The sequence below is a fragment of the Triturus cristatus genome, chromosome 1_2 (genome assembly GCF_964204655.1).
Source record: "Triturus cristatus chromosome 1_2, aTriCri1.1, whole genome shotgun sequence".
In the NCBI taxonomy this organism is placed as follows: Eukaryota; Metazoa; Chordata; class Amphibia; order Caudata; family Salamandridae; genus Triturus; species Triturus cristatus.
The window spans coordinates 994,779,530-994,794,138 of record NC_140580.1 but is presented as its reverse complement, the minus strand read 5'-3'; the positions used below and the strand labels follow the sequence as shown (position 1 = coordinate 994,794,138).

Sequence of the window (14,609 nt, the reverse complement as noted above, 5' to 3'; positions counted from 1 at the left end):
GCAGAGGAAGCATTCTTAGCATCCACTGTTGGATGGGGCTGTAGGAAAGGCACTTCAGATTATGATTCAGTCCAGGAGGCCTGAACTACGAGGGTCACCAGGAGCTGGTCGGTAATGTCGACCTACAAGCCGTTTGACAGCCGGGATAGAAAAGGGTTTCCCTAGTGCTGCCATAATGGAATCCAGCAGGGTTTCATTAAAAGGGAAAAGCAGTTCCGGTGTTACTGAAAAGGGCAGAATGACTTCAGTGAGGACATTGGTCTTAGTCTCTGTTGTGGGCAGTTGAAGATCCAAGACCTCTGAGGCTTTTAACATCACCTTATTTAAAGACACTACCTCAGGCATTGGTGGACAGTGGGTAAGCCCGTAGCCAGTTCAGGGGACGTATCTAAGCCACTAACAGAAGACAAACCCTTATATTACATAAGGTCCTGATGGGTGTCTCCATAGGGAACAACTCAATAGGGCACGAAATCATCCCAAATATTTAATGGGGTAGGACTCTATATGTATCCTCTTCCAGAAGTCGCTGGGCCTCTCTGCAAGAGCCCATCTGAGGGTGGGCGTCAGGCTGCAGGTCCGGTGGCGCCAAAGGGCATGTGATGGAACACTGGAAATCGAATTGCAGGAGCTGCTGGGTCTGAAGGGGCGCAGGACGGAATTGAAGCCTTCGCAAAGATGGAATACAGTGTTAAAGAATGGCGCTGGCTCAGGAATTCAGGGAAGGTTGATGTCGATGCCGGTGTCTCATGTGGCAGAGGTGCTGGCACTAAGGGTTCCGGGAAGAATGGAGCTGGGTCCAGTGGAGGAGCAGGGCTGGGCAGAGGCAGGTCCCCTGGCATCAAGTCGACTAGGTCTGGTTCTGAGGAGTAGGTTTCTGTGGAAGATGAAGGGTGATGGGGAGACTTACCTCTGGTGTGCTTCTTTGTCTTCCTATGCTTCTTTTTCTTCTTGCCCACCGAAAACGATTAGGGAGACTGGGGAACGGAGCTTCGACCATTTGCTACGTCAATGGTCTCTGGCCTCCTGCTCTTTTATGGCCTTAAGGTGTATGCCGAAGCAAGAAGAGCAGGTCTGGAAGTAATAGCCTGACCCTAGATACCAAAAGACAAACTATTTGGGGGTCTGTGATGGACATCTATATCTCACAATAACTACAGAGTTTGAAGCCTGTTTTCTTGGGAGGAGACATGTTAGTGCAAAACATTTGTTTTATAAATTGTGAGAAAAACTCAGAGAGTCCAGATCCGCATTGAAGGCGTGGAAAAAAAGGAACTGATGTAAGTGCACCAAGGTGGGTGCTCAATGACCTCAGTAACGCTGCCTGTCACTTTCGGTGTCGAACGGGTCCAGCGCCCTCTACCCACAACTTAACGGCTTTGACGTTTTCCAGATCCAGTCTGATGCTTGGGGTTTGTTCTACAGGTGAGGAATCTGCAGGTAGAAGTATACATCAGAGGTAAAGCAAAATGGATTTAGGTTGGCAAAGAACCGCTTAGATGTCTATGGAATAGAACTAGATGTGAATTAATTTCCGTTTTTCATGTATCATTATCCTAGGACATTAATCTTATACCAGAATTACTTTTTATTCGAACGAGAAACCAAGGTGGAAGGTAAGCTATTCATTGTTGTTGCCTAGTGGTTTTCTGATCTCCAGCTAAACGTTTGTGTTAATGTGATAAAAAATAATTATTTTAGAACTTCATTACAAATAACAAGCCAATTGATAAATTAAGTTTTCAACAACTGAAGGCACGTGCTTCATTTCTAAAGTTTTCCCCCATAACAATAGTAAACCACAATATAACAACTTCGACCACTGTATCACTCTTGCTGAAGTAACACTGAGTTTTTTTCCAATATAAGTGTATCACAGGTTTATTGAGGCTTCTACTTGGTGGTTTTGAAGCCCCCATTGCTGATCTACAAGCCCTTACTTTGACTTCCACATCCTTGTTGTCTTTGTTTGCTGCATGTATGTTGAAGTGCACAATCTCTGGGCTCAGCCCGGTCTCCATCTGAGCATACATTTGATAGCAAGTCTCCATCAACGCAGTGGCCAGGTTCATATGTTCTGCTGTCAATCCATTATGAGCACCCAGGGCCAAGGTTCCAGGAAGGAAGCAGACGAGGTGATCCTGCAAAACACACTACACTGTAAAAAAGTTGCAACACTAGAAATTCACTATCACATTTCAAACGCCCTCAATTGAAAAGGTTATTGGTGTGCACAGTCATTTGCATTTGGATCAAATGTATCAGTTCGAAACAAGAAGCAAAACCTTCCTGTCAAGCTCTCATGCTCAGCCTCTGCTTGCACGATTTAGAGGCATGCTGCACGGAAATTCTGAAATGTAGTCACTACAGAGGAAATCACGAGCTTTCAATAGACCCAGCTCCTACCTCTCACTCAGCCCTTATTTGCATGCATACCTCAGTTTCTTAAAAGCTACTGACTCAGAGACTTTTTCTAACTGGGCCAGAGCCAAGAAGGGCAGAGGGCCAACTGTGGTGAATGGTGGAAGCTTAAGAACATAACTGACTTCACTGGTGAATAGAATTGGTTTACGCTTACATTCATCTCCCTTCATTTGCAACATGTGGGTCGATTAAAAGTCAAATAAACAGCCTATTGAAGTGCCTCTTGCACCAGAAGTTCCTTTTTTTATTTTTTTATTTTATTCAAATCAGCATTGATAATTTCATTCTTACAATCCGAGAGCATTTATCATTACATAAACAATATACAAAAAAAAACCAAAGATCGAGCAGTCAGACCCAGTTAATTATTGGGGCCCATAGTGCAAACCCAAATTCCTTTTTTCTTCTACCTTTAAGTTTATACAAAGCAATTTCCAAATTATACAGAGATAGTAATTTAGCCTTCCAAGTAAAACAAGACGGTGCATCCGGACTAAGCCATTGGGAGGTGATACATAAACGAAAGATGGACATACATAGAAACAAAAACCCCTTCTCGGGGGTTGAACGTTTTCTGATATTTACCCCAAACTCATATCCAAATAGCACTAATTGAGGTGTAATGTCAACAGAGACTCCAAGACCTAAGTTCAAAAAGCATTTTACCTCATTTAACAGGGGGGTTAATACCAGACAGTCAAAGAACATATGCACCAGATCAGCTGCCCTCAGAGCGCATCTAGGACAAACATCCCCCCGTTTGGTTCCCCATTTAGCTATCTTCGCTGGGGAGTAGTATAGATCTAAAATAGCCATATAACATTGGCTTTTGAAGCTGCCTGAAAAAAGAACAGTATCAGCTAAATTCAATACTGCTTGTAAATCGACACCTACTATCCCCAGCCTTCTATCCCAGCGTTGCTCAAAGTAAACAAGGTCGTCCTGTTGGGTTGTGATTATAATTTTGGAGATTTGAGAGATCTTACATCGTCCCTTTATACATTCCAAGATCAGGTTCTTTTCCAAGCTAATCTGGCCTCTTAAAACAAGTTTATCTAAGAAGCTTCGAATTTGAAGAGGTTTAAAAAAATCCGAGCGTTGCAGCCCGAACTTCTCTTGAAGTTCACAAAAGGACATCGATTGATTATTTAAAAAGAGGTCCCCAATAGTTCTAATCCCCTGAGTATTCCATCTCCACATAGTTGAATCACAAAAAATTATAGGAAGTTTCCCTATTATTCCTAGAGGCATATAGCGGTTATATTCCTTTACGGTAAAATGTTTACGAATTTTGCACCAAACTACAGCGGCAGGCCCAAAAATCTTAAAACGGGTTCTTTTGTAGTAACTGGGCTCGAAAAACTTAGAGAATAAATGCCTAGCTTCGGGCCCCATGATAAGTTCATATATAGAGGGAGAAGTAGCAGGATCTATATACGCCTGGGTACCAAAAAACAAGATCCCCATGTGCTGGAGCATCGCCGCCCAATAATAGTACTGAAATTGGGGAATATTTAGTCCCCCCCCCAGCTCTTGGTAGATTAAGTTTTTTGAAAGCTCTTCTTGTCCTCTTATATCCCCATATAAAACAAGAACACATTCTTTCTATCCTTATAAAAATTGAATTAGGAAGCAGAAGTGGAATCGTGCGAAATAGATAAAGGATTTTCGGAAAAACAACCATCTTAATAACGTTGCACCTACCATATAAAGATAAGTGTAAATAATCCAAGTTTTCTAATATTTTATTAGATGTGGTTAGAATTGGGTCAAAGTTTAAATTAACAATGGTTTGGACCTTCGTGGCAATTTTAACACCCAAATAGACAGCCTCTGTGACTGTATTAACACTTGTAAGAACATCAGTACCGGTAAAGAGAACTTGTGTCTTGTGTAAATTCAATTTGTAGCCTGACACCACCAAATTCCAATGTCAAAATTTCAATGCGTCTCATCGCTTTAACCACATCCACTGTAACGACAGCCACATCGTCTGCATAGGCTAAAACTTTAATAGATTCTTGCTTGGGTTTAACTGAAATAATCTCTGGATCAGTCTCGATTTTAATCAACAGAGGCTCAATGTAAAGAGCAAAGAGAAGGGGGGAGCAAGGGCAGCCCTGCCGAGTGCCCCTATATACCTTAAACTCCCCAGAATACTTTCCAGAAATACGAATTGTGGCAGCAGGGCAGATATAAAGGGCTTGCACTGCTTTAATAAAGGAAGGTGGGAAGCCCTTCCAATGGAGAACTGCCCATAAAAATTCCCAGGAGACCCTGTCGAATGCCTTCTCGGCATCCAACAGGGCCACCCCTATTGAAGCTTCGGAAACCTGAGCCCAATCCAAAAGAGATATTATTCGGCAGACATGATCGGTAGTACCTCTACCCGATACAAACCCGTGCTGGCGTTGTGAGACTAAAGGTGCTATAACCTTCCCTAATCTTCTAGCAATAAACTTAGAAAAAATCTTACTATCTGAGTTGATTAAAGTGATTGGTCGATATATGGGGCCGGTTCAAGCGCATCCTTCCCTTTCTTTTTGAAAACTATTATGGTCGTCTTAGACCATGAATCAGGGACTAAACCATTGAATGCCTGCTGGAATAATGAAAATAGCGAATCCCAAAGTTCAGCCTGAAAGAGAATATAAAACTCCAAGGGGATCATATCTGGCCCCGTTGCTTTGCCCCGGGGTAAAAATGCCATCGCTGATTCGATTTCCTCCCAAGTTATGGGGGTAGACAAAATCTCCTTCTGAGCCGAACCTAAGCCTACAGAAGGGGTTCCCCCCAGGTAATCCCTCGGATCTATAGTGTTTTCATTAACGTATAAATTTTGGTAAACATTTTTAAATACCTCACGAACACCAGCCTCCGACTCTTGTAGTGACCCATCTATGTCTTTAATTTTACCGATCTTGATTTGCATCTGTTTTTGCACCAGAAGTTCCTGCACAATAACTCATCATTCAGGAGTTGAAAAAACTACTTGCATCCTCAAGGTGTAGGTCTTGCGTGACTCCTCGATGGGATATTCCTTCAGTGGCATTTCCTTCAAGAATTATGCAAGTTGGCCATATTCCCACTGTTCACAAGGTCATTACCATGGGAACAGCAAACCTCATCTTCCGCAAGTGTTTTCAAGAGGCCACAGAAATCAGCTTGGTCCAGCTCAGTCGAGTGATATTAATCATTTTTGTGAAATTTGCCATAAAAGCATAGCTTGTGTGGGCTAGGGACTCCATAATTTTAATTTTCCTCTTTCTTTTTTACATAATTGTTTGAATATTCGTAATATTCTTCTATGAGGTTTTATTATGCCTTATATGATGCATTTATACATAAGGCATCAATTAACTATCAAAGTTGTATACATACTCCAAGCCCAATAGTCATTGATATGAAATGCTGTAGCATCGAACATAGTCAACGCTGCTAATTCTTTTGGTCCCAATCTTAATGAACCTAATGATTTAGACCATCGAAACCCTAGCAAGGTTTGTTGAGTAACCCCCCAGCAATAAAAAAAATCTATTCCATACCATTTGGTAAAAATTCTGAAACTCAGTTTTTTTTTGTAACTGAAAATTGTATTTTCTTCTTCGTTCTGGAACGCCAAGATACCTTCAGCAACCTTAGTTCTGATGGAAAATGTGTGTTCTAAATGCCTATTTTGTTCCTGTGAAGTATAGCACACACAGAGGATGAGAATTCATAATTTGTTTTTACATGCAGTCAAGACAACACAGAGCCACTTATTAACCAGGGCACTGCACAACACCTCATGGATCAAACAACCCATTGCATCAGCAGATCTTCCACATCATTTATTCCCACTATTTTCTTGTATGAAAAAGAGGCTTCAAGCAGGAATACATGCCAATGTTCGGCTTAAATCCAAATAGGTAAAATTGAGAAATTAACTCCCAATGCTAGAATATCGACAAGATCATCCCTCAACCCCACTGTCAGAGCTGAATATGCAAAACAGATCTTCGGGTTATGCACCTTTGCCATCCGAACCACAAGAAAGCCCTGGATTCATAGGTTGTAATCAAGAAAGGATCACAATCCTACCAAAAAGTCTGGACTTTTGGCCTGAAATTACCCCTGCACACCTTTAGTGGTGGAAGTGCATCTCAGGATAAAAATATATTTATCCATCCATACATGGACAACTGGCTCACAGAAAGCTTAACAAAACTTTTGGACAGCTTCCACTTTACTCAAAGATCAAGTGCTACAGATAAACCTCAACAATTTCTTTCCAGCACTAGTGAAGAAGGTCACTACCTGGACCATTATTGAAGTCACAAATATGCTCATACCAAAGGTTATCTAACGCCAGTGTAAATGTGTTCACAACACCTAAGTGGCCTTTGTAGTGGTGGATCACATATTTTCTCCAGGTGTCTGTGACACCACTTTGGAGTTTAACAGACAGAGATCAACTCTCCAGACTCTAAAGAAGGAATATTTATGACAGCATAACATCCTTGATACTCCTGACACCCATTATTATAGGTATCTGACTATGCTGCACAAATGTACAGGGAGTTTAATACAAACAACATGTCTGCTACTTTTTCTATGCCTTTAAGTGAAAGATAAGATGTGGAACTCGGATCACGAGTAACATTTCATTATGTTCTCTCTTCCCGGTCACTGCATTTCTTACTTGATCTGCCTGAAGACCTCCGACTCAACAGGTACCAACAGCGCTCAAATTCATACTCTAGTACAGTGTGGGAAATCTGCCTTTTCTGCATGGTCACTCCAGATTTATTGCCTTTTGCTTGCTTTAAAACTGTGTGCACCTTAACCAGTAGTAAGGTGCCTGTACTCCCCTTTTAACCATGTTTAAACTGGCTTATTCCTGATTGGCACATTTAACTTGCCTGTAAATCCCTAGTATATAGTGTAAAAAGTAAACACAGGGCCTGGAAGTAAAATGTCAATTGTAGACTGCAGCACCTATTGTGTCATCTATTATAGTACGAGTGAAAACATTGCTACAGGCGAACACTAGGTAACCTGATTGCTGCAGTGTAAATCCAAGCAGTTCAACCTGTTAATTTAACCCTTTTTGACAGGAAAGAAGTCCCCCTTTTTAGGTCTCGCTGAGCCAGCGCATGCGCTGCTCTGCGAGACATTTAGTGTGCGGGTTTTCAAAGTGCTGCCACAGGCTTTTGGTGGCCTAAAACTTGCGTGCACGTGAACGTGCACGCACGCAGTCGCCATCTGTCTTTCCTCCGTCACACAACTTCCGCTTCTCCCCCTCCCCCACCACATATCACTTCGCTCACCGCGCTTGATCGCGATCACTTTCACGGGCCGCGCTTCCGTGTCACTTTCACGGCCGCGCGGCCATTGCTTGTTTTACCTTCTCTTCTCATCTATTTTCCCTTTTTTCCTCATTTGTTTCTCCTGTTTTCCTACGTGCTTCGCTTTTCTGCATTTTTTTAAAATTGTCCCCCCTTTTGCTCATTCTCTCTAGTTAAACCATCCCCTGTCTATGTCAAACTTATTTTCATTATCTCTTTACCATTGTTCCGTCTCTTACTTTCTTTTCCTCCTTTCTTTTTTTCATTTTCTTCTAATACCCCGCCCTCACAATTTCCTTCGTCTTTCTCCACTCTTTCATTACTACTCCCTTTAACCCCTTTTCTTTACCATAATTTTTACAGCTTATCATGTTCTCTTTCATTATTTCTCAACGAACTTTGTTCTGTATTTCTTATACGCCTGTCTTTCCTTTCATTATGTTAAATATTACATGTCCGTGCTTTCTTATACCCTACGTTACCTATTTTTTTGCTTGTCTTCAACACATTTCCTCCAGTCTTTCCCTTTCTGTTCTCCTTATTCCTTTAGCCATTTTCCCCGAGTTTTCTGTTAGCCATGTTACTGACTCATTATCCTTTTAATATATATATTTTTTATTATTCTCCTTTTCTATTATCCATCCGCTGTTTTACTTTTTCTTCTATTTTTATTGTCTCCCGTTCTCATTTTCTTCTGATCCTCCTATCTTTCAGCATCTCACCCTTTTACTTTTTTTCTTACGGTCTTTCACCCACCCCCCTGTTTAAGAATACCGTTTTTAGAAACTGGAATAAAAAAAAAAAAAACGATATACAGAGAACATACAGCAGTTTCCTCTGCTGTGTCGTTGTGTCCTAACATCCCACACACTTCTGCTTGCATGTAAAATCAATCATCTCGTTGACGTAGAAGAGATCCTGAACGCACCTGCTCTGTCCTTAAAAGACCACACCCGTTTTATGTCCCGGTCCACTTTTTTTCTCAATATAACATGATGGGGCATCAGCTCAATTATTGCTTCTTAATAAGCCTGCAAGTGCACTAAAAATGCCAAATTCTTCCGTATGAATGGACCGAATCCCAGGTCTCTTGGCCAGCATCTGTGTGTTTGAAGAGTTACTGCTTCTTCCTCGTACCAGAGTCCACAGTCCTTCCCTTTTATGCCCAGCAGCGAGTGTTGTTGCTATCACTAGTGCAGTAGGTGCAGTGGCACAGACGCCAAGTGGTTAGCGGCACCCGCTGCCGCCCCGTCCGTGCTGCATTTAAGTACCCACATGGTGGGCAAGTGGTACCCTTTTCTTTGATTGCATTGGGCAGCATGGTACTTAAATTGCGCTCGCGGGCTGCTGGTGTCCTAGACCTCTCGGAAGAGGGCTCCTCCCCAAAACATGCAGTCTTGCGCCAGGACACTCGTGTTTTCACTCTTTCAAGTACTTTGCCGTAAAGGTACGCGCACTGTCAACTTGCCAACACTGAACAAGCATTGGCATAGCCAATAGGTCTCGCTTTTGGAGCCTTATAAGTGTTTAACCATGCAACAGTTAATGTTGTTGCACCAAGGATATTGTGCTGAATAACTAAATACTTATAAGGTCCCAAAAGTGAGACCTATTGGCTATGCCAATGCTTGTTATATATTAGTAAGTCACCCTCTGTAAGCCTTAAAGACGACAAGATATGGTGAATTGTATTTAAAAGTGGGACATGTAGAAAATAAATATCATCATGTCCCTACAGTGACAAGGCCCAAAAAGCTATTTTCACTGTTGGCCTAGCTGACCTATGTAGCAAACAAAAAAGCAGATTAAAATACTACTACTGCTAACTCATGAAATGGACTAGTTAAAAACAATAAATACCTACAGCACTTTTTGTATAGCTATTACAAATCTAATTAAATTATGAAGTCAGAATTTAAAAAAATATTAAGGAAAGTAACTTTGCCCTGCCTGAAGTTCCTGGAGGCTAATTTGCATTAGCTCTCTAGCTTCTCCCAGCCTGTGCTAAGCCTTGAATAGGTGTGAACGAGCTGTGAAAATGCGTCCCAGGAGCAAACAACAGGATGAACTGAATGTGCAGAGATGACTCCACTGAATATTCAAAGTTGGGGCTGTGAGCATCCTGTGACACCGGACTGTCAAATTCAGAATGAAAAGTATTTTGAGTCACGTGTAACACTTATGGCAGAGAACAGGAACCAAGATGTGAAACCCTTGTCTGGTTGCTGAAATACATTGCTTTTGTCCTCTCAGACTCCTGTCTCTGAGTTCGTAGAGGGTATAGTGCCCGCTTCAAACTAGATCCTAGTGTTAGATGTTGGAGGACATTGGTGATTTCCCTAAGACACTCACACACCCATCTCTCAGTGTGCAGGTTTAGTGTGGCCAGAGACTTTTGTCATCTTGAAAATGCCAATGGCAGTTGTGCCTATATAAGCAAGGCAAACGAACTGCAGAAAAAGGAAGAAGAATTGGCCCGGAAACTTTTACCCCATTAGAGAGTGTCCAGGAGTCACCCCGACCCACTAGTTAGACCAGACAATAATATAGCACCTCCAGGCTCACTTCAGAACATTTCTGGATGAACAAAATTTCAAAAAAAGGATTTTACCATTTGCTGTAACCTCAGAAGAGCCCTGAAGGAAAGAGCCTGTTACCTCTTGCACCCAGGACAGAGAAGTGGACTACAAGAGTCATAAGGCTGACCTCCATTTCAATCTACAGGGATACAACAAGCTGCAAGAGGCCTTTCGTGCAACTGCCCAGCGGCAACTGGACGCTGCTGTTGGCCTATGCCCAACACCCTGTAAGTCTCTAAGTGGCTCATCCGAGGTCCTGGGAGGCTTTAGAAGTGTACTATTGTGGGACTTAAAGGACTAAGTCAGAAGGTAAAATCCTTGATAAACAGCAAACATGGTAAGTGTATTCGACCTCCGCTCGATCAGTTAACTTTAAATTGCACTTAGATCCCGCTCTACCATGTCCATTGACATCTCCTGCCCCTTTTATTGGATTTATGTCATTTTGTTTATTAAATTTGAATCTGTTTTTCTAATTCAGTTTGGGATTTTTTTTGTTTTGCATCTTGACTTTATCATTATTCACGTACTGCATAAATACTTTGCACATTGACTTAAGTTACACCTGTCTGTTCAGTGCCATAGTTATCAGGTGGTTGAGCTCCATTTAATTGACTTTGGTTAACTCTGACAAGGGCTGTGATTGTTCCTGGAGGTGGGTAGTCATCCACTCCAAATAATGATCCAGTTTCTTACATCATGGAAACTCTTTCCTAGACCCATATATATCAAGGTCTCCACCTTAGATTTAATTTTCTGTATTTTCTCATACAACTAAGGACTGAAAGAGATGAATTGATGAAGGCCAATGCCAGCGTAGTCTGTTTCATCAGGGGTAAGCAAAGTTTGTCAGAACCAGAAATAGTATCTCACTGGAACCCCTTGAAAAATGTCAGCAGTAAGCCAGGTCCGCAGTATTCTCTCCTACGCCAATCAGATTATCAGATGTTATGATTTGATCCTTAACTATCTCTGGATAATTGTCTTTTTCTACTGAAAGACATGCCAGGAATTGAGCCCCAAAAGGATGGAGCATAACTACTCCAGAGAATTGAAGAGGGTCTGCTTTAACAATACTAGGCGATGTCTAACAAATTTTTCTCGCCAACGCATCCCATCTGCTACTTTACTTCTGTGGAGGAAGTCAAGCCATCTGCATTAAACTTCTTTGCAGCTTCAAAAACCAAGGAATCTACTGAGACCATCTCCAGGAACTTGGGACCAAAATCTGGTGATCTGAACAACATCTCCAGAGTTTCTGTGAGAGCCTCAAGAGAGAAAGGGGTTGTGACAGTAATCTCGTAGGCTGAAGGAGTCCAGGAACAAATGTCCCAATAAGATGAGCTTGTGGCTTCACCTGAAAAATGATTCATGCTCGGACCTCAAGAGTGGTAGTCTATAAATTGAATTTCTTTGCAGTTCTATTTGAGAGTTCATAAAAAGACATCAGACGATGAATCGGAAAGATTCTTGCTGGGACAATTTAGAGAAAAACTGTGAATCTCACTATCTAGACACAAGCCAAAAAACAGAGCCTGAATCTTGAGACAAAGATCTGCACCATCTTTCTCTCCTTGGACTAGGTGACGGAGAACAGCAAGCACCACAACATCAGCAATGAGAGTCTCCTGTTCTCTGCATCACTTGCTGGAACACCCAGATAGCAAAACTCTGCAACTGCCATGATACGGACCTGGAGAAATTACTACATCTCAACAAGGTTGGGTAACAGGCCAGTCAGTGTGAGTTGTATCATGGAACTCTGATGATGGCTGAACCTTCTGAGGAGAACTTGCCTCTGCAGGAGGTGAGATTGGTCATCATACTTCATTGGCTACACCCAATCTGCAGGGCTCTGAAGGAGTTGGTGCAGGTGGAACTATGGTTGTCCAGGTGGAAGATGACCCCACTTTCATGGAAAAGAAAGACTCCGAGGTGGAGAGCGAGCAACATCAAAATGTTTCTTGATATTGACAGGTGTCTCGATGTTCTCTCTGACTACTTGGAGTCTCTCTGTGTTTAAGCATGGGTATGCCTCCCTGTTCACAATATGTATTGACGTACAAGCCTAGAAGTTGACCTCCTTAACATCAATTGAGATGATGTTTGCCAGGAACAGCAAGTAGATTCCCACTTACCTTCAGAAGTGACATCATGAAAGATAGAGAGGGTGGACTGGTGAACCCCACACCCCCCTTTGATACTGTAGTTGACATTCTATAACAAATGTTCCTTTCTTTCACTCATGCCCTGACCTACAGCTTCCTATTGACATCTTTGAAAAATCCCTCAGTCTTTCATGGAGTGGGTGGTCAGGAAGACAAACCATACAAGCACTTCTAAGAATCTTAAGGGATCAGGGTCTAATTCTGTTATGTGTATGTTTACACTGGTGCCCCATTTCCTGTTTTTCTTTCAATCTAAAGTACAATAATTGGGTAGCGGTATTTTCACAACATATATTGTTTAACCTGCCATCTGGTTAACTAGTATTTAAGGAAAACAACAATCAGTATATGTGGCTTTCTTGACAAATTTTCTGTTCATTTGATTGGCATAGGACACAAAATTGTTTAAACATGTGTTACAAGATTGCGCATATGTGCTGAGCTATTCTAGATTTTATGGACCTCTGAGAGAATCTCACCGTGATGACTATAAAATAAACAGGTTCCTGCGTTTTTGTCTGCAGGACTGTCAATGAGGCCACAGGCGTTGTCAGGACGAAGCAGCATTCGGTACATGCAGAAGCTCAAACGCCAACCACGATGACTTTTTAATTATTGACACAGCTCTCTGTCTTAACAAAGACTTGGTGGGAAAGCTTCAACTAGTTCGGACTGGAAAGCTGGCCAAAACAGACATCATTTACCCTCTAGAATCGCTTGAAAAATATGAGACTTAATTTCTAAAGCAGTGTCACGTGGATCCTCAAAACTGCCACACCATGAGTCCAATGTAAATAAACTATATACAACAACCAGAGGCAGATTTAAAAGTGCCTGTGTCCACTTTGAAAGCAAATACAGCATAAGTTGGAACAGCACAACCTTTTTCCTTGATGCAAACTGCCTCTAGCACATTGTGCTGCCTCGCAACCTTCGCACACCATTTTACAATTATCATAAAGTGTAACACTATTTCCAGTCTTACATAGGCATACAATTTACCACCCAAATAAAAATAATTCTCCTGGAAAAATATTCATAGCTGCCTACTGTGGTAGGGTTCAGGGTCTCAATGGTGGCTAAAATTGGGAATATGTCTTTTTTATTGTAGGTCAAGTGTACAACTGTACTTGTACTAGAGACACTGATAAGACGAGAGGGAAACAAATTATGAACAAAACAGAACCAGACCTAAGCACAACAAATACATATTGATAGTTACCATCTTTGGGCTGAAACGGCTGTGAGCAAGTTCCCCCACAAAGGTCAGACGACTGGGCACCGACTTACGAAGAAGATTCTTTTCCACCCCTTCTATGGCTTGCATATAATCCTCCAACAGCCTGTTAATTAATAACATTTAAATTTTTAGCTTCTCATGTAAATAAAACTTGGACAAATCTTGGTTTGTCAAGTGCTATATAAATGGAACCAACTACTTTCAACGTGACTCCTGTACTTTTTTTTTTTTTTTTAACATCTTTTATTTTGATTTTGGCAGTGAAGATCCAGGCACTCTTAATTTGGACACACTGCCTTTCAAAATTGTTTGGGAATGTAGACATGGCATGATTTTGCTTACATATGGTTTATCTTGCCCAAGATTTCTCTATGTGGACACTGTACATTGTTTTGAGGAGGGAATCAACAACATAGGCTGCTCCTTGTGAAGTGGCCTAACCACCCATCATCTCTTCCATATTCCACCAACAGTTCCAGCGCATTCTCCACATGTCTTTTTCCACAATGCTTTGCAGTAGAACGGCATATGCTTCTCAGGATACAAATCTGGGTGGCTGTTGAAGGACGGAGCATCAGAACTAAGAGTACCAGAATCACCAATAAGGCACATTTTCATTACTCTGCTGCTTTGCTTTACTGCGTTCACAACTGGGTGATAACATGATTTCATAGTTCTAAAAACATCGGTAGCATATGCCATACCAAACATCAAGCAAACAGGTTTCTGAGAACCTCATGATTAGCTACTCCTTTGTAGTAAGATGCACTCAGTGAGCTATGCATACAAAAGACATGCAGATTAGTCCAAAGAACTTCCTAGTAAATGTATGCAATGGATGTATGCCCTTGGATAATTCAATAATGCTGCT

The 14,609-nt window shown here is 41.7% G+C and overlaps 1 protein-coding gene across 1 annotated transcript in view; it reads right to left on the bottom strand.

Moving 5' to 3' along the window:
- Positions 1–14,609, bottom strand: part of MAN1B1 (mannosidase alpha class 1B member 1) — a 313,998-nt gene that overhangs the window by 36,265 nt on the left and 263,124 nt on the right. Inside the window, exons 10-11 of the mRNA XM_085611248.1 lie at positions 13,721–13,841; positions 1,941–2,141 (exon numbers count right to left, since the gene is read on the bottom strand). Coding sequence (XP_085467374.1) covers positions 1,941–2,141; positions 13,721–13,841 — 322 coding nt within the window. The remainder of the gene's footprint in view (positions 1–1,940; positions 2,142–13,720; positions 13,842–14,609) is intronic.